This window comes from Carcharodon carcharias, chromosome 1 (assembly GCF_017639515.1).
Source record: "Carcharodon carcharias isolate sCarCar2 chromosome 1, sCarCar2.pri, whole genome shotgun sequence".
NCBI lineage: Eukaryota > Metazoa > Chordata > Chondrichthyes > Lamniformes > Lamnidae > Carcharodon > Carcharodon carcharias.
Genome location: NC_054467.1, coordinates 65,009,826 through 65,031,779, shown reverse-complemented (window position 1 = coordinate 65,031,779; position 21,954 = coordinate 65,009,826). Strand labels below are relative to the sequence as shown.

Below are 21,954 nucleotides of genomic sequence, written 5' to 3'. Positions count from 1 at the left end.
CTTCTCATACAGTATAAATATGCTGTTTCCCTTGACATTGGTATTTTCTTGCGAATTGTCCTGATGAGTGCAAGATGAAAAGTTTTGATAAAAAATTTCTCATTTTTTCAGCAATACTTACTAGACAATCTTGATTGTGCTAAGAATTACACTGACAACCAATTTAAGATTATTAATTGAGCTTGCAGTGTAGCTCACTTATGCGTGCAAAAAGCTACATATAAATACACATAGCCCTGTCCTTTGCAAACAGGAAGAATATGTCTATGCACTAAGCCTTTTTTCAACTAAACAAAAGCCTTGGGGAGACTGCCATTCCCTCGTTCATTCCCCTTGGCACTGCCTTGACCAATCAGAGTCGACTTGCCTGGTGTGAATTTAAACAAAAGCTCAGCGGTTAACTGTTCCCTGGTGCAGTCTCCATGGTAACATATCTATCAGAGTACACTTGCCAATCAATCAGCACTCTCTTCTCTTCTAAATTGTTCTTCCCTTTGAGGTTTGGTATTCTTGCGATCTGCCCTAACGAGTTCAAGACGGAAAGATTCGACAGCATGTCTCTTTTTTTCAGCAATATCATAGTAATGACTTAGATAAAGCAACCAAAAGTAGTGTATCCAAGTTTGGTGATGATACAAAGCTGAGTGGGAATGAAAGCTGCAAGAAGGTTAGAGAGAGGCTGCAAAGAGATGTAGACAAGTTAACTGGGTGGGTAACAAGGTGGTAAAGAGAGAATAAGTGGGAAAGTGTGGGGTTATTCAAAACCAAAATATTGCGGATGTTGGAAATCTGAAATAAAAACAGAAAATGCTGGAAATGCTCAGAATTGTTGAAACATTATTAACTTGAAACTTTAACTCTGTTGCTCTCTTTACAGATCTACCTAATTTGTTATGTGAGGCTATTCACTTAGGTAGCAAAAATAGAAAAGCAGATTTTTTTTAAAAGAAGCATGCAACTTCTAAAGTAGATGTTCAGACAGATTTTAGTATACACTTACAAGGAACACAAAATTAGTATGCAGGTACAGCAAGCATTTAGGAAGGCAAATGGCATGCTTTCCTTTATTGCAAGAGGATTGGAGTACAAGAATAACAAAGTCTTGCTACAGCTGTACATAGCTTTGTTCAGACCACATCTGGAGTGCTGTGTGTAGTTTTGGTCTCCTTATCTAAGGAAGGATATACTTGTATTGGATGTGGTACATCACAAGGTTCACTAGATCAGTTCCTACGCTGAGAGGCTTGTCCTAAGGTGAGAGGCTGAGCAAATTGGATCCATATACTTGTACACTCTCTGGAGTATACAAGAATAAATGGTGATCGTATTGAAACATACAAGATTCTGAAGGGGATAGACAGGGTAGACAATGGGAATTGTTTCTACTAGCCAGGCAGTCTAGAATACAGGGATGCAGTCTTAGGATAAGGGATCAATCATTTAGGACTGAGATAAGGAGAGACTTCTTTAGAATCTTTGGAATTCTCTATGCCAGGGCGATGTGGATGTTCCATCATTGAGTATATTTAAGGTTGAGATAGACAGATTTTGGTCCTTCAGGGAATCAAAGGATATGGGGAGTGAGCTGGAAATTGCAGTTGAGGCAGAAGATCAGCCATGATCATATTGAACCGTGGAGTAGACCATCAAGGGGCGGATGGTCTACTTCTGCTCCTATTATAAAACAAAAATAAAAATAAAAATACCTGGAAAAACTCAGCAGATCTGGCAGCATCTGCGGAGAGGAACATGGTTAACGTTTCAAGTCCGTATGACTCTTCAACAGAACTAAGTCTGCTCCTATTATGTTAGGTTTGAGCTAATTCATCTCTCTGCAGTGTTTAACTTTACTTGAGGGAGGCACCTGCTGGCAAAAAGGTGAAAATGCAATCAATCTCCTTGGAACAGCTGTAACTCTTTCGAGTACAAACACGTTTCCATCTGTTCCTATTCAGATGAAGTTACATTGTTTCATAGTTTGCCATTGTGAGATTTGAACTCTTGATACTCTTTTGAGTAAACCTGTTTCCATCTGTTTCAGATGAAGTTATATTGTTTCATAGTTTGCCATTGTGAGATTTGAACTCTTGATACTCTTTTTGAGTAAACCTGTTTCCATCTGTTTCAGATGAAGTTACATTGTTTCATAGTTTGCCATTGTGAGATTTGAACTCTTGATCTTGGGGTTACAAGCCCAGTACCATAACCACTTGGTTATTTAGGCCAAGCCTTGGAACAGCTGTATGCTAACATCTCAATTTCTGGCCATTCAGCTGCGACAGATCAGAATTGCAATTTGATCATGAAGGATCAGCCACCAAGTAGCATCTTAGCTTTTTTATTGTCACAGTCATAATTTAAACAACACATAAATAAGAAAACATCAGTGACTGCAGAAATTGCAAATATACAGCTGTGTGCGTGTAAGAATCTGTAATCTCAAAGCAAGTCTGTTTTGCTCATATCTGAAATACCTTCAGAGCAATTTAAACAAGCTTAGCAAGAAAACATCATTGAAACCTAATGAAACAATTTGATTTTCCAAAGCAATTACAGCTCCTGAAAAGGATGGGAAAAATATGAAAAATAGCCAGTTATTACACACAGCATTCTCACTGTAAAGCGTTAGTGCAAAACCATAACAAACTATAATTTCCAGCGGCATAACCTTCCTCAGTCCTCGTAATAGCTTTAACCTCCACACACCACTAGGAAATATATCTCTATTCTCCAAACATGGCCTTTAAGGAATTTAGACCACTTTTTAAAATCAGATGTCTGCCTAAACATAGTTATCAATGGAATACTCCGAATACCAAGCTGGGAAACGGGCATTGCGCAAGGTTGCAACATAGCTATGAACTGTGTTGGGGAGCACGAAGAGTCTTGAGCTCAAATGTTTTGAGTAATATGAAAACTAAACAGAAACCAACTCCCTGCCACCATCCCCAAATCTCCCACACCCTCACCTCAAATAATAAAATGCTCTTTATCATCTCCAATCATGGCAGAAATGTCCAAGATTTCAAATAGTTGTTTGGGTGAGGAAAACCTTTGGATAGGGCTCCAGTAACACAATACCTGTCTGACCTGGGTATGGAGGTGAGTGCCTTGTCAGGGGTATCTATAACTAGGATTAAGCCTAGACAATATAAAGGTTCCTTATGTTGCAAGTCACAAGATTTACTCAAATGAAGAAGACACTTCAACTCATTTGATTTCATCCTGGCAAAGTACCAACCCTACCATCTCCCCATTAGTATCTGACTGTTCCTTAAATAAATCTATTGTCTTGACCTTAACTACACTAAGAAAAGCAAAATAATACAGCCGCTGAAATATAAACAAAGTGCTGGAAATACTCAGCAGGTCAGGCAGCATCTGTGGGAAAGAAAGAGCTAACAGGCTGTATTTTATTGACTGGCTTCAGATCCTGATGCCGGTGTCATTTCCTGGTCTCTCACTTCCATGTATGGGACTTCTGAAGGTATCTTATGGAATCATAGAATGGTAACAGCACAGAAGGCCATTCAGCCCATCATGTCTTTGCTGGCTGTCTGGAAAAGCAAATTGCGTGGTCTCGCTCCATAATGTGGCCAATTAATGGCAGGCCTGTGGGAAGCCAAATATATCGGTTGGCAAGTGAGAGCAAGTGCTGGCAGCAGGCTTGTGGTCACCACCTCTAAAGGGCAGTCTTCAGCCTTCATACCAGATGCCCACAGAGAAAGCTGAAGGCGGCTTGCAACAGAAGACAGTGGCGGAGGGATGGCTGGAATACAAGACGGGGTCATTCCATGGTTCAGTGACACTTCCATGGAGGTGCTCCTGCAGGTGGAGATAGGTATTATTTTCAGAGGACCTAACAAGGGATGATAAGATGAATGGTATGCATGCTGGCATGGTGGTAGGCCTACAAGTATGATATGGTGGCCAAGACTTGTGCAGCGACGTGAATGCTCTATACACAGTGCTATGATCCTTGGCCAGGCCCCCAAGTTGTTGGCAATATCCAGTTAGAGACCAGTATCATTTTGATAGTAGACAAAGTTTGAGATTCAAGACACTTGCTAGCACAATAAAGCCACAAGAATCTACAGGTTTTGAATAAACAGAAATAAACTTTACCATACAAGGTCAGAAAGATAAAACAATTTACAATATCTAACTTATACTCTAAAATTCAGGGTATCAGGTACATGTGAATTAACAAGTCAACTGTGGTCGAACACATCACACTACACAATAAATAGTAGATGGGACCAAGAGATGGTGCCCTGCACACCAAGGTCTAGGTCATTAATATATATCAGGAAGAGCAGGGGTTCTAACACTGGCCCTTGGGCAACTCTACTACAAACCTTCCTCCAGTCCGAAAAACATCTATTAACCACTATCCTGTTTCCTGCCTGTCAGCCAATTTCGTATTCATGTTGCGACTGTCCCTTTTATTCCATGAGCTATAACTTTGCTCACAAGTCTGTTGTGCGACACTTTATCAAATGTCTTCTGGAATTCCATGTACACCATATCAACTACAATATCCTCAACAACTCTCTCTTTTACCTCATCAGAAAACCCCAGCATATTAATTAAACATAATTTGCCCTTAATAAGAACATAAGAAAGAGACCATTCGGGCCCTCGAGCTTATTCCGGAATTCAATAAGATCATGGCTGATCTTCTTGTGTGTTGATTTCCAAATTCCCAACTACCCCGATAACCTTCGGTTCCCTTGCCTAATAAATCCATGCTGGATTTCCTTAATTAACTTGCGCTTGTCTAAGTGATGATCAATGTTGACCCGAACTATCATTTCCCCATCATGAAGTTAAACTGACTGGCCTGTAGTTACTGGGCTTATCTTTACAGCCTTTTTTGAACAAAGATGTAACATTTGTAATTCTCCAGTCCTCCAGAACCGAGTCTAAGGAAGACTGGAAAATTATGGCCAGTGTCTCTGCAATTTCCACTCTCGCCTCCCTCAGTATCCCTGGATGTATCCCATCCAGTCTTGGTGCTTATCAACTTAAAGTGCAGACATCTTATTCAATATCACCTCCTTATTAATTTTAAACCTATCAAGTGTCTGAATCACCTCCTCTTTCACCATGACCTGCTCTTATTCTAAGCTTACTTTCTCAATGTTCTCACATAGGTCTTCTATGGTCTCCCTTGGGAATTCAACAGGTGGCGGACCTGCGAGGGAGCAGCCCGGAACGGGGTAATATAAATTGGGGCCGAGACTTGAGCCCTACGCTTACCTTGGGAGTCGGAGAGGTACACCAGTCAGCTGCTGAAACCAGCCCACGCGGAGTTCGAAAGGAGAGTGAGAAAAACAAATAATGACATCGCAGGAAAATCATAAGTTCATTGGTGGTAAGAAACTGTTAGGGACTGTCTTTAGATTGCTGTAAATTAGAAAAGCGTATTATTTCTAAATAAATAGCTATACTTGGATTTAAGTGAGAAACATCAGGAATAAGGGAAAGTCAGAGCCAGTACAATTAAGTAATATAAGTAAGCCAAAGTAAAATAAAGTTATAACGTGGCAGGGCAACTTAGTCGATTGAAATGTGTGGCCTGTAATATGCAGGAAGTCACGGATACTACCAGTGTGCTAGACAACCATATGTGTAAAAAGTGCTGTCAGCTGCAGGAATTTGAGCTCCGAGTTCCAGACCTCGAGCAGCAGCTGGAATCACCGTGGCACATCCACGAGGCTGAGAGCTACGTGGATATCATGCTCAGAGAGGTGGTCGCACTGCAGCTTAGGAGCCTGGAGTCAGAAAGGGAATGAGTGACCACCAGGCAGTCCAAGCGAACCAAGTAGATAGTGCAGGAGACCCCTGGGGTTCTGCTTGCTAATCGGTTTTCCATCTTGGTTACTGGTGGGGGAGTGTGCTCCTCAGAGGAGGGTAGTCAGAACCAAGTTTGGGGCATCACGAGCAGCTCAGCTGCAGGACATTCTTCTGGGGGAAGGGTGATCAGCCAGAGGTCAGGATTCATATTAGTGCTGATGACTTGGGTAGGAAGGGGATGTGGTCCTGGGATTAGAATTTAGGGAGCTAGGTCAAAAATTAGCAAGCAGGACCTCAAATGTAGCAACCTCTGGAGTACCCCCAGTGCCATGTGCAAGTGAGTACAGAAATAGGATAAGGCAGATGAATGTGTGGCTGGAAAGATGGTGCAGGAGGGGTGGATGAAGAAGGAGGGATAGCTTCAGATTCCTGGGACACTGGGGGAGATGGCACCTGTATAAGCTGGGCGGGTTGCACCTGAACAGGGCCGGGACTGAGTTCCTTGTGGGGTATTTTGCTAGTGCTGTTGGGAGGGCTTTAAACTAACTTGGCAGAGATGTGGGAACCAGGAGAGAATATTAGAGAGGAATACCAGGGTGCACAAAATACTGGGAGAGACAGATAGCACTAAAATAGAGAATAGTAAGTTAATAGGTGGAGTCAGAGTAAGGGAGAAAATCATGAAGTCTAAATCAAGATTACTGTGCATGTATGTGAATGCACGGAATATAGTAAATAAGATTGGGGAGTTACAGGTGCAAATTGGCCATGTGGAATTATGATGTTGTGGCGCTAACAGAGATCTAGCTCAAGGAAAGACAGGACTGGGCGTTAAATATTCCTGGGTACAAGGTGTTCAGAAAAGATAGGAAAGGAAGAGGGGTGGCGGTATTGGTTAAGGAGAGCATTGCAGTGCTGGAGAAAGAGGATGCCCCAGAGTGTTCAAGGACAGAATCAATTTGGCTAGAGCTAAGGGACAAAAAGGGTGCAATTACATTGCTCTCTGTGGTCTATAGACCGCCAATGAATGGGAAGGATGTAGAGGAACAAATCTACCAGAGAAATTACAGAGAGATGCAAACATTATAGAGTAGTTATAATGGGGGACTTTAATTACCTGAATGTAGACTGGGACAGTGGTAGTGTAAAGGGCGGAGAGGGGCAAGCGTTCCTAGATTGTGTTCAGGAGAGTTTTCTACAGCAATATGTGGCCAGTCCAACAAGAAAGGATGCGTTGTTGGACTTAGCTCTTGGAAATGAGGTGAGCCAAGTAGATCAAGTGTCAGTGGGGGAACATTTAGGAGACAGTGATCATTGTATCGTAAGGTTTAGGATGACGGTAGAAAAGGACAATGGGCAATCCAGAGTAAGAATAAGTAACTCTGGGTGAGGTAACTTCAGTGGGGCAAGAACGGAGTTGTGCCGAATAGATTGGAATCAAAGGTTGGCAGGAAAAACTGAACAATGGGCTACCTTCAAAAAAGAAATGGTTCGGGAACAGTCAAGGTATACGCCCTCAAAAGGGAAAGGTAGGGCAAACAAATCCAGAGCTCCCTAGGTGAAAAAGGAGATAGAAATTAAGATAAAGAAGAAAAAGTGTGCTTGTGACAGATGTCGGGTCAAAAATACAATTGAGAACCAAACAGAATACAGTACATTCAGAGGGGTGGCGAAGAAACAAATAAGCGAAGCAAAGAGGGTTTATGAGAAAAGACTGGCAGCTAACATAAAGGGGAATCCCAAAGTCTTCTACAGGCACATAAATTGTAAGAGGGTGGTAAAAGGAGGAGTAGGGCCGATTAGGGACCAAAAAGGTGACTTACTCATGGAGGCAGGGAGCATGACTGAGGTGTTAAGTGAGTACTTTGCATCCGAATTTACCAAGGAGGCAGATGTTAATGAGGCCACGGTGACAAAAGGGGAAACTTGTCACTAGAAGGGTTCAAAAGTGATAAGGAAGAAGTGTTGGATAAACTATCAGTACTTAAAGTTGTCAAAGCACCAGGACTGGATGAGGTGCATCCAAGGATATTGAAAGAAGTGAGAGTGGAAATTGCAGGGGCACTGGCCATAATCTTTCAGTTTTTCCTAGACTCAGGGGAGGTGCCAGAGGGCTGGAGAATTGCAAACATTACACCCTTGTTCAAAAACAGTTTTAGCCCAGCAATTACAGGCCTGTCAGTTTAACTTTAATGGTGGGGAAGCTTCTGGAGACAATTATTCAGGGTAGAATTAGTATTCACACGGAAAAATGTGGGTTGATGAAAGTAATGCTGCTGATGTGTGTACATGGGCTTTCAAAAGGCTCTCAATACAGTGCCACACAATAGACTTGTGGGCAAAACTATTGTTCATGGATCAAAAGGGACAGTAGCAATGTGGATACAAAATTGGCTGAGTAATAGGGAACAGAGAGTAATAGTCAATGAATATTTTTCCAGCTGGAGAAAGATTTGTAGTGGAGTTCCCCAGGAGACAGTATTGGGACCCTTGCTTTTCCTGATATATATTAAATGATCTAGATCTTGGTGTGCAGGGGACAATTTCAAAGATTGTGGATAATATGAAACTTGGAAGCATTGTAAACTGTGAGGAGGACAGTGTAGAACTTCAAAAGGATATAGACAAGTTGGTGGAGTGGGCAAATAGGTGGCAGATGAACTTCAATGCAGAAAAGTGCAAGGTGATGCATTTTGGTAGGAAGGACATGGAGAGAGAATATAAAATAAGGGTTACAGTTCTAAAGGGGTTGCAGGAGCAGAGGGACCTGGGTGTATATATGCATAGATCATTGAAGGTGGCAGGACAGGCAGAGAGAGCAGTTGATAAAGCACACAGTATCCTGGGCTTCATCAATAGGGCACAGCATATAAGAGCAGGGAGGGTATTCTGAGCTTATATAAGACACTAGCTGGACCTCAGCTGGAGTATTGAGCACAGTTCTGGGTGCCACACTATAAGGAGGACGTGACCACATTGGAGAGTGTGCAGAAGAAGTTTACAAGAATGGTTCCAGGGATGAAGATAGATTGGAGAGGTTGGGATTGTTCTCCTTAGAGTGGAGAAGGCTAAGAGGAGATTTGACAGAGGTGTTCAAAATCATGAGGGGGCTGGACAGAGTAGATAGGGAAAACCTGTTCCAGCTCGTAAAAGGATCAAGAATGAGAGGACACAGATTTGAAGTAATTTGTAAAAGAAGCAAATGTGAAGTGAGAATTTTTTTTTTCACTCAGTGAATGGTTCGGGTCTGGAATGCACTGCCTGGAAGTGTGGTGGAGGCAGGTTCAATCCAGGCATTCAAGAGGGCATTAGATGATTTTTTGCATAGAAACAATGTGCAACAAAAAGGCAGGAGAATGTAAGTCATAATGCTGTTTATAGAGAGCTGGTGCAGAGATGATGGACTGAATGACCTCCTTCTGCACCATAATAATTGAGATTCCAGGATGTCACATTTTGAGCCTAGAGAAACTTATCTTGTTAAATAATTCCCATCTGTTTGGAGTATCAGGAGATAACCCTTGTACCAGAATGACCAGACTATATGCATGGCCCAGTCTGGCCAGATAAAAGCACATTATAGCTTCCTATGATTTAAAGAATTGTACTCAAATGATTTAGCAAAATAGTTTGGGAAAGTACTTGCTTAGTTTATTGTCACCTTACACTGTCAGATATGGTGAAGAACGAGTCGAAAAACAGAGATCTCTTTCAACATCCCCCGGCATCCTTGACAAGTTTGCTTCCATCTAAGGAATATGCATGTTTTGTAGTTTTACTTCCAATAACCTGTGAACTTGGATTGACGCTGATCAGCTCAATTGAAATCCCTTTTATTGGCTACCTCTATGGAGGTCACATTCCTTTACCCTGCCTTTATCTTGGTGCCATCTGTGAAATTAGCTACCTTGCATTAAGCCTGTGACTGCATGGCAGTAAATGTACTACTGAAACAGATGTTGTGTATGTCAGTTGCAGGCAACAAACCAGCATCCGACTTATAAATAATCAAATTCAATTTTCAAAACTCAGCAACTTTTATTTAAAACTAGAGTATTGTTAAGGTTCCACAATTTTGTGCATTTTCCGTGTCAGCCATAAATCATTGGCCTAGTCTCCAAGTGGTCAGACAGTGGAGGTGCCCCCCCTCCAAGATCTGCTGGGGGACCCCTCAGAAGTCCCCGCACACTGACTGCACAGGAATTGCCTTGGAACTTTGGACTTCTAATGGGCAATTACCCTGAGTCTGGAACCCTCCGAAACTCTGGTTCTGACCCACTTACCAGAATAATTACCCAGGAAATGTTAGGAGGATTAAAACCATTTCGAACTCCTGGGTAACTGCTACTGACTCCCCGACTCCCCACTGGACCACCCACCCCACCCCTGACTATCCATCCCACTAACTACCCCCCCAATCACCTGCTTACCGCCCGAGCACCTGAGCACCTCCCCCCACCAACCACACGACTACCCCCCTTGACTCAACCTACCCTGTCACCCACCTGCCACCCAACTCCCTCACCTACTTACCTGCCACCCTACTCCCTCACCCACTTACCTTACATACCTTCCTGCTCTCTGTGGTTTCTCAAAGTGACTTTGGGATCTTCAAACCTACTGGAATAGGGCAGTTATTGCTGTAAAGTGGGTGTGGCTTGGCTTCCCCTGACAATCCTGCTCTACGAGGCAGGACTCCAAAAACAGGTAGGTTCCACATGTCTGAGAAGGCCTGGTTCAAAAGTCCGGCTGCGAGATGTGGGGTTCCAGTGCAAGGTAAGTAAATAGGAGTGGAATGGCAATCTGATGGCGATTGCCACTCATCAGGAGATTCAGCCCCTTTGTCCGTGACACACAACGCAAATTTTATAACAAGAGATTGAGGGTCAGTCAAGCTGAATGAACCCCATTTCACAGGTGAATCACTAATGAAGCACAGCAAGTGCTGGCTGAGGAAAATAGCATCTGTGACTAAGTAAAATTACAATCGTGTGAAGCTTTCAAAAAGTTGAACAAAACATTTTCTAAAAGGTTTGGTGCAATCAACTGTTTGAATTGTCTGCTACTGAACAATAGTGATTTCCAGTATGGAACAAAGTGATTAGTGGCAAAAGAACAAGCTGCCCCAGTATGTATGAACAATATCAATGTGGCTTTTGGCAGTGATTTGGGGTTGGTGGGGGGGAAAACTACATACAGTTCAGAACAAGGGTTTACATAAAACAGACTAAATGATGTGTCTTTTAACTTGCCAGCCTCAAAACAAGGACAGGATTTTTAGCTCGGTGGGTGGACACACGCCCCACCTGGCCGAGCATGAAATGACGTGCGATGACACCAGCTGAGCATGCTGACGCGAGATAGTTTGGTCGGTGGACCCACCAACCCACCGACAATTAAAAGGCCTATTAAGGCTATTAAGTAATCAATTGTCCTGAATTTTCACTGCCCGTTCAACCGAAAGTTAGGCAGGCAGGCAAAAAGGTCAAGCGGCCTTTGCATTGTTTTGGAAACCTCATCAATGGGTGAGATAAGGTTTCCAAAATCAAATACAAATAAAATAAAAACTTTCATTTTTAATTAAAAACATGATCTTGCTCAAGTAACAGAGTCACATGAGGGGACATGTTTCAATAATTTTTTTTCTGCTCTTTATTATTTTTTAAAATATCCCTTTATCTCCGAGGCAGCTCCGTGCCTCAGGGAGATTACTCATGCTCTCTCATGCGCATGAGCAAAGCTCACCCTTCCCCGCACCACCCTCTCCCCGCCCCGCCTGCACAGGCAGCGCTCAGCGCTGCCACTCGCGTATCATGCTTGGCGGGCCTTAATTGGCCCGTCCACGTAAAATCGCGAAGCGCTATCAATCGCGGGCGGCTTCCTGACCAGTCCCACTGATCCCACACACCAAGGGCAAAATTCTGTCCCAAGAGAAATGTCAGGACAAATGGCCTAAATTAGAGGTAATTATTTTACCATACACAGCAGCTTAAGTATTCAAATAAATTTTTAAAAATTTAAAAATTTTGTTTATTCTGCAACCTTAATGAATTGTTATGGTTTCCACATTTATTTGCACTTCTCAATCAGAGGTATAACTGGAAACTTGCACAATAGGAACAGTCTATTTACAGTCCATGCTACCATCATTTCCAGAAACTAAGGCCATTACTTATGCCGCTCCAAAATTTCCTAAGGTCCTTTGCACTGTGCCGTGAACCTCGCTGAAACAGTGACAGTCTCATTATCATAGCTCTGTCGCAACTATACACTCAGTGGCAATGCCTAATTAACACCTGGGAGAATGGATGCTATTATTTTTAAAAATATTTTTGGGAATATTGTGTTATTCTGTGAAGAAGGTTGTGTGTGTGTGCAAATAATTTAATTCAGCTGGGGAAAGGTTACTAAAGACAGGTTGTGTGGGAGGTTAAGACATGAAAGGATAGATGCATTAGGTGTGCATTTGTAATGAGATAGATTCATCGACTCATGGATGTTTATAGCACAGGAGGTGGCCATTCAGCCCATCGTGTCCACGCTGGTCAACAAAGATCTGACTAAACTAATTCCATTTTCCAATGCTTGACCCATAGCCCTGGAGGTTATGGCAACACAAGTGAATATCTAAATACTTCTTAAATGTTATGAGTGTTTCTGACTCAACTACCCTTTCAGGCAGTGAGTTCCAGACTCCCACCATCTTCTGGATGAATAAAAGTTCTCAACTCCCTTCTTAGCCTTCTACCTCTTACCCTAAGTCTATGCCCTTGGTTATTGACTTCTCTACTAGTGGAAAAAGTGCCTTCCTATCCACCCTATCTATGCCCCTCATAAACGTATACGCCTTTATCAGGTCCCCTCCAAACATTTGCTGCTCCAAGGAAAACAGCCCCAGCATATCCAATCTTTCCTCATAGCTCAGACAGCATCCTGGTAAATCTCCTCCGCACCCTCTCTAGTGCAATCACATCCTTCCAAAACGTGGTGACCAGAACTGCACACAGTTGTGGCCTAACCAGCATTTTATACAGTTCCAGCATTACCTCCTTGCTCTTGTATTCTATGCCTTGATTAATATAGGCAAGTATCCTGTATGTCTTCTTAACCACCTTATCTTTCCGCCCTGCTACCTTCACGGATCTGTGATATGCACACCAAGGTCCCTCTGACCTTCAGTACTTTCCAGGCTCCTACCATTCATAATGTAATCCCTTGCCTTGTTAGCCCTCCCCAAATGCATTACCTCACACTTTTCCGGATTGAATTCTATTTGTCACTGCTCTGCCCATTGATATCCTCCTGCAGTTTACAGATATCCTCCTCACTTTTTATTAATTGACCAATTTACATGCCATCTGCGAACTTCTTGATCATATCCCTTACATTTAAGTCAAATCATTTATGTGCACCACAAACAGCAATGACCCCAGCGCAGGGCCCTGCAGAATCCCACTGAAAACAGCCTTCCAGTCACAGAAACATCCCTCTACCGTCACCCTCTGCTTCCTGCCTCTCAGCCAATTTTGGAACTAAAGTTCCACTTTGTCTTTGGTCCCATGGGCTCTTATCTTGACCAGTCTACCATGAGGGACCTTATCAAAAGCCTTGCTAAAGTCCATGTAGACCACATCAAATGCATCGCCCTCATCAACACTCCTGGTTAACTCCTCGAAAAATTTGATCAAATTTGTCAAACACAATCTTCCCTTAACAAATCCATGCTGACTATCCCTGATTAATCCGTGTCTCTCCAAGTGCAGGTATATTCGATCCCTCAGAATTCTTTCAAGTAACATCCCCACCACGGAGGTTAGACTGGCTGGCCTGTAATTTCCTGGTCTATCCCTTCCTCCCTTTTTTAATAATGATAGTATGGTGGGTTTGAGGTACAAGAAAAAGGTTGGATCTGGCATCTGCATTCTTAGATAAGTTGACAGTTCGTTTGAATATCAAAGGGAAGTCAGAGGTGTCAGGAAACATTTTTGCATCTTACAGGAGTTCCATGGGTAAAGAGAAGAGGGTATATTACATTTAATTGACCCGAAAGCAGAGACAAAACAGAAACAAAAAAGATTTTATATTTGGATGGATTTGATTTCAAAGACGTGCGAGAACGATGAAGTGGGGCGGGGGGCTGGATACTGTGAGGATTGTTGGCTGTGTGAGGAAGATCTCTTGGAAACAGCTTGAGGCTGATAGAAAATGCATAAGGACATAAGAAATAGGAGCAGGAGTAGGCCATTAGGCCCCTCAAGCCTGCTCCGCCATTCAATAAGGTCATGGCTGATCTGCCCCAGGCCTCAACTTCTCTTTCGTGCCAGCTCCTCATAGCCCTTAACTCCCCAATATTTCAAAAATCTATCGACTTCCTCTTTAAATACTTTGTGATCTAGCCTCCACAACTCTCAGGGGTAGAGAATTCCAGACATTCACTACCTTCTGAGAGAAGAAATTCCTTTGCATCTTAGTTTTAAAAGAGTGTCCCCTTATTCTGTAACTATGCCCCCTAGTCCAAGATTCCCCCACTAGTAGAAACATCTTCTCAACATCTACCCTGTCAAGCCCCCTCAGAATCTTGCACATTTCAATAAGTCTTCTAAACGCTAATGAATAAAGGCCTAACCTGTTTAACTGTTCTGGATAAGTCAACCCCTTCATCCCAGGAATCAGCCTAGTGAATCTCTTTTGAACTGTCTCCAATGCTAGTATATCCTTTCTTAAATACGGGGACCAAAACCATACACAGTACTTGAGGTGCAGCCTCACCAACAGCCCTGCACAGTTGTAACAAGACTTCCCTATTTTTAAACCCCAACCCCCTAGCAATACAGGCCAAAATTCCATTTGCCTTCTTAATTTCTTCCAGCACCTGCACAGCAACTTTTTGTGATTCATGCACAAGAACACCAAGATCCTTCTGTGCTGCACTTTTTGGAGTTTCTCTCCATTTAAATAATAGTCTGCCTTTTGAATCTTCCTACCAAAGTGCGTGACCTCACTATTTCCTACATTAAACTCCATCTGCCAAGATTTTGCCCACTCACTCAACCTATCTACATCCTCTTGCAGATTCCTTATGTCCTCATCACAACATGCCCTCGTGCCTATTTTGTATTGTCAGCAAATTTGGATACATTACACTCTGCCCCCTCCAAGTCATTAATATAGATAGTAAATAGTGGAAGCCCTAGGAGTGATCCTTGTGGCACTCCACTAGTTCCATCTTCCCAACCTGACAAAGACCCATTAATCTCGACTCTCTGTCTTCTGTGTGCTAACCAATCCTCAATCCATGCTAATGCATTACCCCCGCTACTGTGAGCTCCAATCTTGTGCAATAACCTTTTATGTGACACCTTGTAGAATGTCTTCTGGAAATCCAAATACACTACACCTACCAGTTCCCCTTTATCAACTCTGCTTGTTATATCCTCAAAGAACTCTAGCAAATTTGTCAAACATGATTTCCCATTCATAAAACCATGTTGACACTGTTTGATTTCATTAAGCTTTTTCTTCCTTAATAATGGACACCAGCATTTTCCTAATGACAGATGTTAGGCTGAATGGCCTATAGTTTCTTGCTTTGAGTCTCCTCCCCTTCTTTAACAAGAGGGTCACATAAGCAGTTTTCCAATCTGCTAGGCCCCTCCCGGAATCCAGTGAGTTCTGTAATATTTCGGTCAATGCCTCCATTATCTCTACAGCCACTTCCTTTAAAACCCTTGGATGCAGGCAATCAGGCCCTGGCAACTTGTCTGTCTTTAGTCCCATTAGTTTGTCAAATACTTTGTCCCTTGTGATAGAGATTGTTACAAGGTCTTTCCTCCCATTAGTTCCTTGCTTCTCTGATATCTTTGGAACGTTTACGGTGTCCTCCACAGTGAAAACCAATGCAAAATATTGGTTCAAATTATCTGCCATTTCCCTGCTCCCTGTTATCAATTCTCCAGTCGCATCCTTCAAGGCTTCCACACCCACATTAGCTACTCTTTCTTTTTATATACCCATCGAAGCCCTTGCTGCTTGTTTTTATATTTCTTGCCAATTTACTTTCATAATCAATTTTCTCCACTTCATTAGCTTCTCAGCCATCCACTGCCTGTTCCTAAAAGATTCCCAATCCTCTGGCCCACCACTAGTTTTTGCCATACTGTATGCCTTAGTTTTTGATTGGATATCCTCTTTGAGCATCTTTGTTAACCACTGGTGGTTCATCTTTTCATTGAGTCCTTTTTGACTGGGTTAAATTTTTGCTGAGCGTTATGAAATATCTGCTTAAATGTTTGCCACTGCTCATCCACTGACCTTCCCCTTAGTCTATTGTCCCAGCCTGCTTTAGACAACTCTTTCTTGATATCTCTGTAATTACCCTTATTTAAGTTGAGGGCACTGGTTTGAGACCCGAGTTGCTCACCCTCAAACTGAATTTGACATTCTATCATTTTGTGATTGCTACCTCCTAGAGGATCCTTAACTACAATATCTCTTATTAATCCCACCTTATTACGCATTACTAGATCTAAAATAACCTGTGCCCCGGTAGGTTCGGCAATGTATTACTCTAAGAAACAATTCCTGATGCACTCTACAAATTCGTCTGCCATAATACTCCTGCCAATCTGAATTGTCCAGTCAATATGCAATATTGACAATTGTTGCGCCCTTCTTACACACCTCCAACATTTCCCGACTTATACTTTGTGCTACAGTAAGGCAATTCTTCGAAGGCCTATAGACTACTCCCACCTGTGGCTTCTTCCCCTTGCTATTCTTTATTTCCACCCAAACTGATTTCACATCACGATCTATTGCACCGTTAGCACTACTCACCACTGCACTGATATCTTCCTTTATTAACAAAGCTACCCCACCTCCCTTTCCTTCTTGCCTATTTTTCTGGAATGTCGAATACTCTTGAATATTGAGTTCCCAGTCTTGGTCACCCTGCAACCGCGCCTTTGTAATAGCTATCAAGTCATATTCATTTAATTCTATTTGTGCTGTCAACTCATCTATCTTGTTATAAATGCTGAATGCATGTTTTCAGATAAAGAGCCTTAAGCTTTGGATTTTTACCATTATTACTCATTCTGGTTCTAATTTCTGCTGCGTTCTTCTGCTTGTATTTTCTGCTCCTTCCTGTCACACTTCGATTATTGTTTGCTTCTTCACTACACTACACCTCTGCTGTCTTGTTTCTTGATTTTTTAAACTTTCCTTCAATTGAACCCACACCCCCCCCCCCCCCCCAAACTAATTACTTTATGTTCTATCTACAACTCTAGTTATACGATTTGCCAGGACATTGGTCCTAGCATGGCTCAAATGAAGCCCGCCCCAATGGAACAGCTCTCTTCTTCACCAGTACTGGTGCCAGTGCCCCATGAATCAGAACCCATTTCTCTCACACCAATCTTTGAGCCACATATTTACCTCTCTAATGTTATTTACCCTATGCCAATTTGCATGTGGCTCAGGTTGTAATCTGGAGATTAATACCTTTGTGGTTCCACTTTTTAAACTTAGCCCCGAGATGCTCATAGTCTCTCAGTAGAACCTCTTTCTTAGTCCAACCTATGTCGTTGGTACCTAGGTGGACCATGACAACTGGATCCTTCCCCTCCCATTCCAAGCTCCTCTCCAAGCCCAGGAGAGGTGTCCTTAACCTTGGAACCAGGTAGCAACATAGTTTTCGGGAAAGTCTGTCTTTGCTGCAGAGAACAGTATCTATTCCCCTAACTATGCGATCCTCTATTACTGCTACATTTCTCTTTTCTCCACCCGCTTGAATGGCGCTCTGTACCACGGTGCTGTAGTCAGTTCGCTCATCCTTCCTGCAGTCTGTGCCCTTGTCCACACTGGGAGCAAGAACCTCATACCTATTGGACAAGGGCACTGGCTGGGGCTCCTCCAAAGCTAAATTCTGGATCCCCATACTTGCCTCATTCGCAGTCACACCCTCCTATCCCTGATCATAGTCCAAATTTGATGTAATTAATCTAAGGGGTGTGACTGCTTCCTGAAACAGTGTCCAAGTAACTCTCCCCCTCCCTGATGTGTCGCAGTGTCCGCAGTTTGGAATCCAACTCATCGACTCTGAGCCGACGTCCCTCGAGCAGCCAACACTTGCTGCAGATGTGGTCACCATGGATCGCACCGGCATCCACCAGCTGCCTCATACTACAGTTGCAACACATCGCCTGCCCAGCAATCTCTATTCTATTTAATTAATTAATTTAGATGTTAAATATTTTAAAAGTGAATTTCTTAACTGTACTCTTCAGCTGTAATATTGTCTCCCGATTTAAGTCACTTGGCCAATCAAAAGAGACATAGAAGAGATGCCCACCAATCATCTACCTGTTTTCCTTTGACATCACACTTCAGCTCTGACAGGTAGAAACAGGTTGAAGGGGCTCTCTGCTGCCAGTTTTTATCTCCTGCCGCCATTGCCCTTCTCATGCAGGTCGGCTCTGCTTATGGGCTCTTTCTCTCTCTCTGAACTCTGTGCTAACTTATGGGCTCTCTCTCCACCAAACTCCATGCTGCTTTATGGCTTTAACCTCTCTGTCCTGAAGTCTCGATGTTTTAACCTCTCTGTCCCGAAGGCTTCGATGTTTTTTTTCCAGCCATCTAGTCAAGTCAGTAAAGTCTTGGGCTGAAAAAAGCAGTCTTGTTCTGAAGTCTTGAGTTTCCACAGCAGAGTGAAAGAGAATTTAAGAGGTCATGTGATATGACTTTATTAAAGCTACAACAGTTTTCCTTGGGTAATGTTACTCAATTTTTATCGTTAAATATCTATAAGGGAGTGTTGCCTGGAAGGTGTTGATTTGTGGGTCTGATCTAGTAGGGAGTCTTTTGGGGGAATGTTTTGTAAGACTAATTTTAACTGTGTAACTGCAATCTTGTGTACTTAAGTTTTCTTTCCTTCTTGTTAATAAAACTTCTAACTTTAATTTTTAAAATCCCAAAAGTATTACTGGACTTCCTGCTGCTCAGATCAGTATGTTTTCTTCTCGTTTTCGGAATACAAAATAAAAAGAGTATGGCCCATAAGACAAGTTTCCCTCTGGGATTTGGCTTGTTTCACAATTAACATCTGCTGTGCTCATAATACACTGCTTCGATCTGCTTTCCCACTTAGACTGAACCAAAATGGCACTGATGGCCTGTCTGCAATGCAATTTCTTGTACTAGGATCAATTTCCATTAAAGAAAGATGTATACTTATAGCGCCTTGACGACATACTTCTCTAATGCAGAAATAATTATCTTTTGGATATACTAGCTACCCAGTAAGTTTCCTATTACATGAAGTTGAATTTTTGAAACCTATCTAATGTTTACATAGATTCACTGACTTATTGCCTCTTAACATGTCAGCTGCTAATTTTATTATAGTGCATTGAGCCATTACTTGTTTCTCTCAGAATTTACATAAATACATTTAGTTCCACATCAATGGGACAATGCTTCAGTAAATATTTTGTTAGAGGATGAACATCCCTACAGTGCTAATTTCTTAAGTCAATGACAATATCCTATTTGTATGCAGAACTTAAACAAATAAGAACAAACCATATTTCACTGTTTCTCACAACTACGACATTCTAATAAAATGAAGAGCTTACCTTTTCATAGTTTTCAATTAGAATTTCCACAACGATGTTCTGAAACTTGAGGTCCATGATGGCTGCAACAGTTTCCTGCCGTGCCCGCATCAGAGTCGGACCAAACACTACTCCAAGATTTGCTATGGTCATCAAGTTCTGCTTTGCATTATTAGATACACTGGAGGGAAGGAAAAGTAAAAGTCACTCCAATTTTTACGCGATTTGTATAGTAAGCCTGGCATTATCCACATGAATGACTTGAAAGCTTTTTCTGCACACGACAGTGCAATGAAATCAATTTATGATCATCAATGCTGACCAAATGATAGCACTAACCAAAGTGACTATTGTGAAATATAATGAAAGTCATGCTTTCGCACCAATGCCTACAAAAGCTTTCTAACACACATGGATTAACCACCAATATTGAAAACAATTAATTTTGACTGTCAAATTGAATAACATCAAGTGATGAATGCATAAATATATTCATTGATGACCTGCTTTCTAACACTCGTATGCTATGGTCTACCTTATTTTTGCTATAGCAGCCATTTCTTGGATATTACTGTCAGAGGAAAGCCATTGATTATAGATTGTACTCAAACAATGCTGTGGTTGCACAGATGATGATAAACTATCTAGTGATTTAACAGATAGTGGCTTAGTACTCATAGGCCTGATTTTAAATATATATTTTTCAATATTAAGACAATATAATGATTTTATCAGAGGGCATTAATTAGCCTTCCATAATACTATGTCTCAGCCATTAGACAGTTGGTGTGTTCAGTTTGGAATGCAGATTCCTAGTACACAAAGAAATTAATTACAATAATGTTCAAGAAATGGCTGTTATAACAATAAAAAAACTTTACAAGACAGACATTTTGAAAGACTACCAATAGCTACCAATATTGAAAATAATCAATTTTGACTGTCAAAATTGATCATCATCAAGTGATGTGTGCACAAATACATTCATTGATGACCCGCTTTCAAACTCTCTCATGATGTGGTCCACCTTCTTTTTGCTAATCTCTTGGAGATTACTGCCAAAGAAATGCCATTGATTATAGATCTTAATCAATGCTATTGGATATTGGAATGCAGCAAACATATACTTTTAGTAGCTACTAGTCTGGCTTCACGCTTTGCTCTTGTGTACAATGATTCTGGATAATTATTAAAATGACAATATAGTACGAATCCAAAATTAAAGATTACTATTCTATTTTTAAATACTTTTTAGCTGTTGCCAAGCAAAATAAACTCAACATGTCAAATTCTGATGAATCCTTTCAACAATCCAAGCACTGAGCTCTAGTTACAGCAGATATCTCATTATGTTGAATTTTAGCATTTTTTTCCAATTATCATGTCATATGGTTTGATTACTTTTCTTAAATCCTTTGCCTACTTTGTTCAGATTGGAAACACATGCCAGAATTCTGATGACTATTAATCAACAGCTGTGTAATAAAAATCAGTTTTAATATTTCAAATTTACATTTAAATGGTTTGAAAACAATTTACCAAAATCTTGATTCAATTGTAATCCTATATAATAGAACAATTCTATATTGCAACCTTGCTATGTCTTTGCAACGACTGGTCCTTTTAATAAGCACAGGTCCACAAAAGGAAATTAAAAAGACTTCATGGAAATGATATTAAGTTGACTACACTGTCCTTTTAACAAATTTAGAGAAAAATGAAATCACAGCAAAATAAAATTTCATTAGACTGAATCATTAGCTCAAGCCCCCAAGGAAAATGTGAGATTGAAGAGTACAATAAGGTCATTGTAAACAATACTGGAAATTCGCTGGCAAATACTGCCCAAAAGCAAAAGGTCACCTGTGAGAGGTTGAAGTGTGAGAAAGGTGGGGGGGCAAGGCATAACCCCCAACCCTTCCCCCTCTCCAACTATTGAGAGGTTGGCCAACGAAGCTTTGGAGGACAGCCTCAAATTCGCTCCTAGGACCCTTTGGTCACACACCTGCAGATCTGTGCAGTTCCTGACTTGGCTTTAGAATTAGGTATCCCAGCGTCCAGTATAGTCACTTCTTGTCAAGCCAGCCAAATTTAGAACTCAATCCTCTCTCTGTCTCCTCCCTCACTTAGCCAAACTAAGCTTTGCCACTGATGCAACAGGTTACTAATTAATACCCCAAAATTACAGCGAATGCATGCTCATTATAGCCTCAACCAGCATTAGTTTTTAAGCGAGAAACATTTCCAGTTCATATTTCAATTCATGAACACTCGCACAAGACGACATTTAAAATTCTCTTGCTCACTAATTGTTGTACTCAATATCTGAATCTGATGCAAGTTTTTTCTGTTGCCTGCTAATCATCATTGTTACAATCTCAGCTAATGTTATTCGCTGAGCAAGCCAAATCTCAGAGAGAAACTTGTCTTACTGATCATAAACTTTGTTTTGGAATTTTGAAAACAAGGGAAAAGCTACTGAACCCAGAAGCATAGAATCCCGGTAACACTTTCAGGATTTTAAAATTAAAAGATTTAT

General features: G+C 41.6%; 1 protein-coding gene across 5 annotated transcripts in view; it reads right to left on the bottom strand.

The window, feature by feature from the left end:
* arhgap10 (Rho GTPase activating protein 10) overlaps positions 1 to 21,954 on the bottom strand; it is a 305,162-nt gene that overhangs the window by 58,295 nt on the left and 224,913 nt on the right. For all 5 annotated transcript variants that reach the window (XM_041193989.1, XM_041193998.1, XM_041193964.1 and 2 more), the window contains one exon: positions 19,437 to 19,596. In XM_041193989.1, the coding sequence (XP_041049923.1) occupies positions 19,437 to 19,596 (160 nt within the window). The remainder of the gene's footprint in view (positions 1 to 19,436; positions 19,597 to 21,954) is intronic.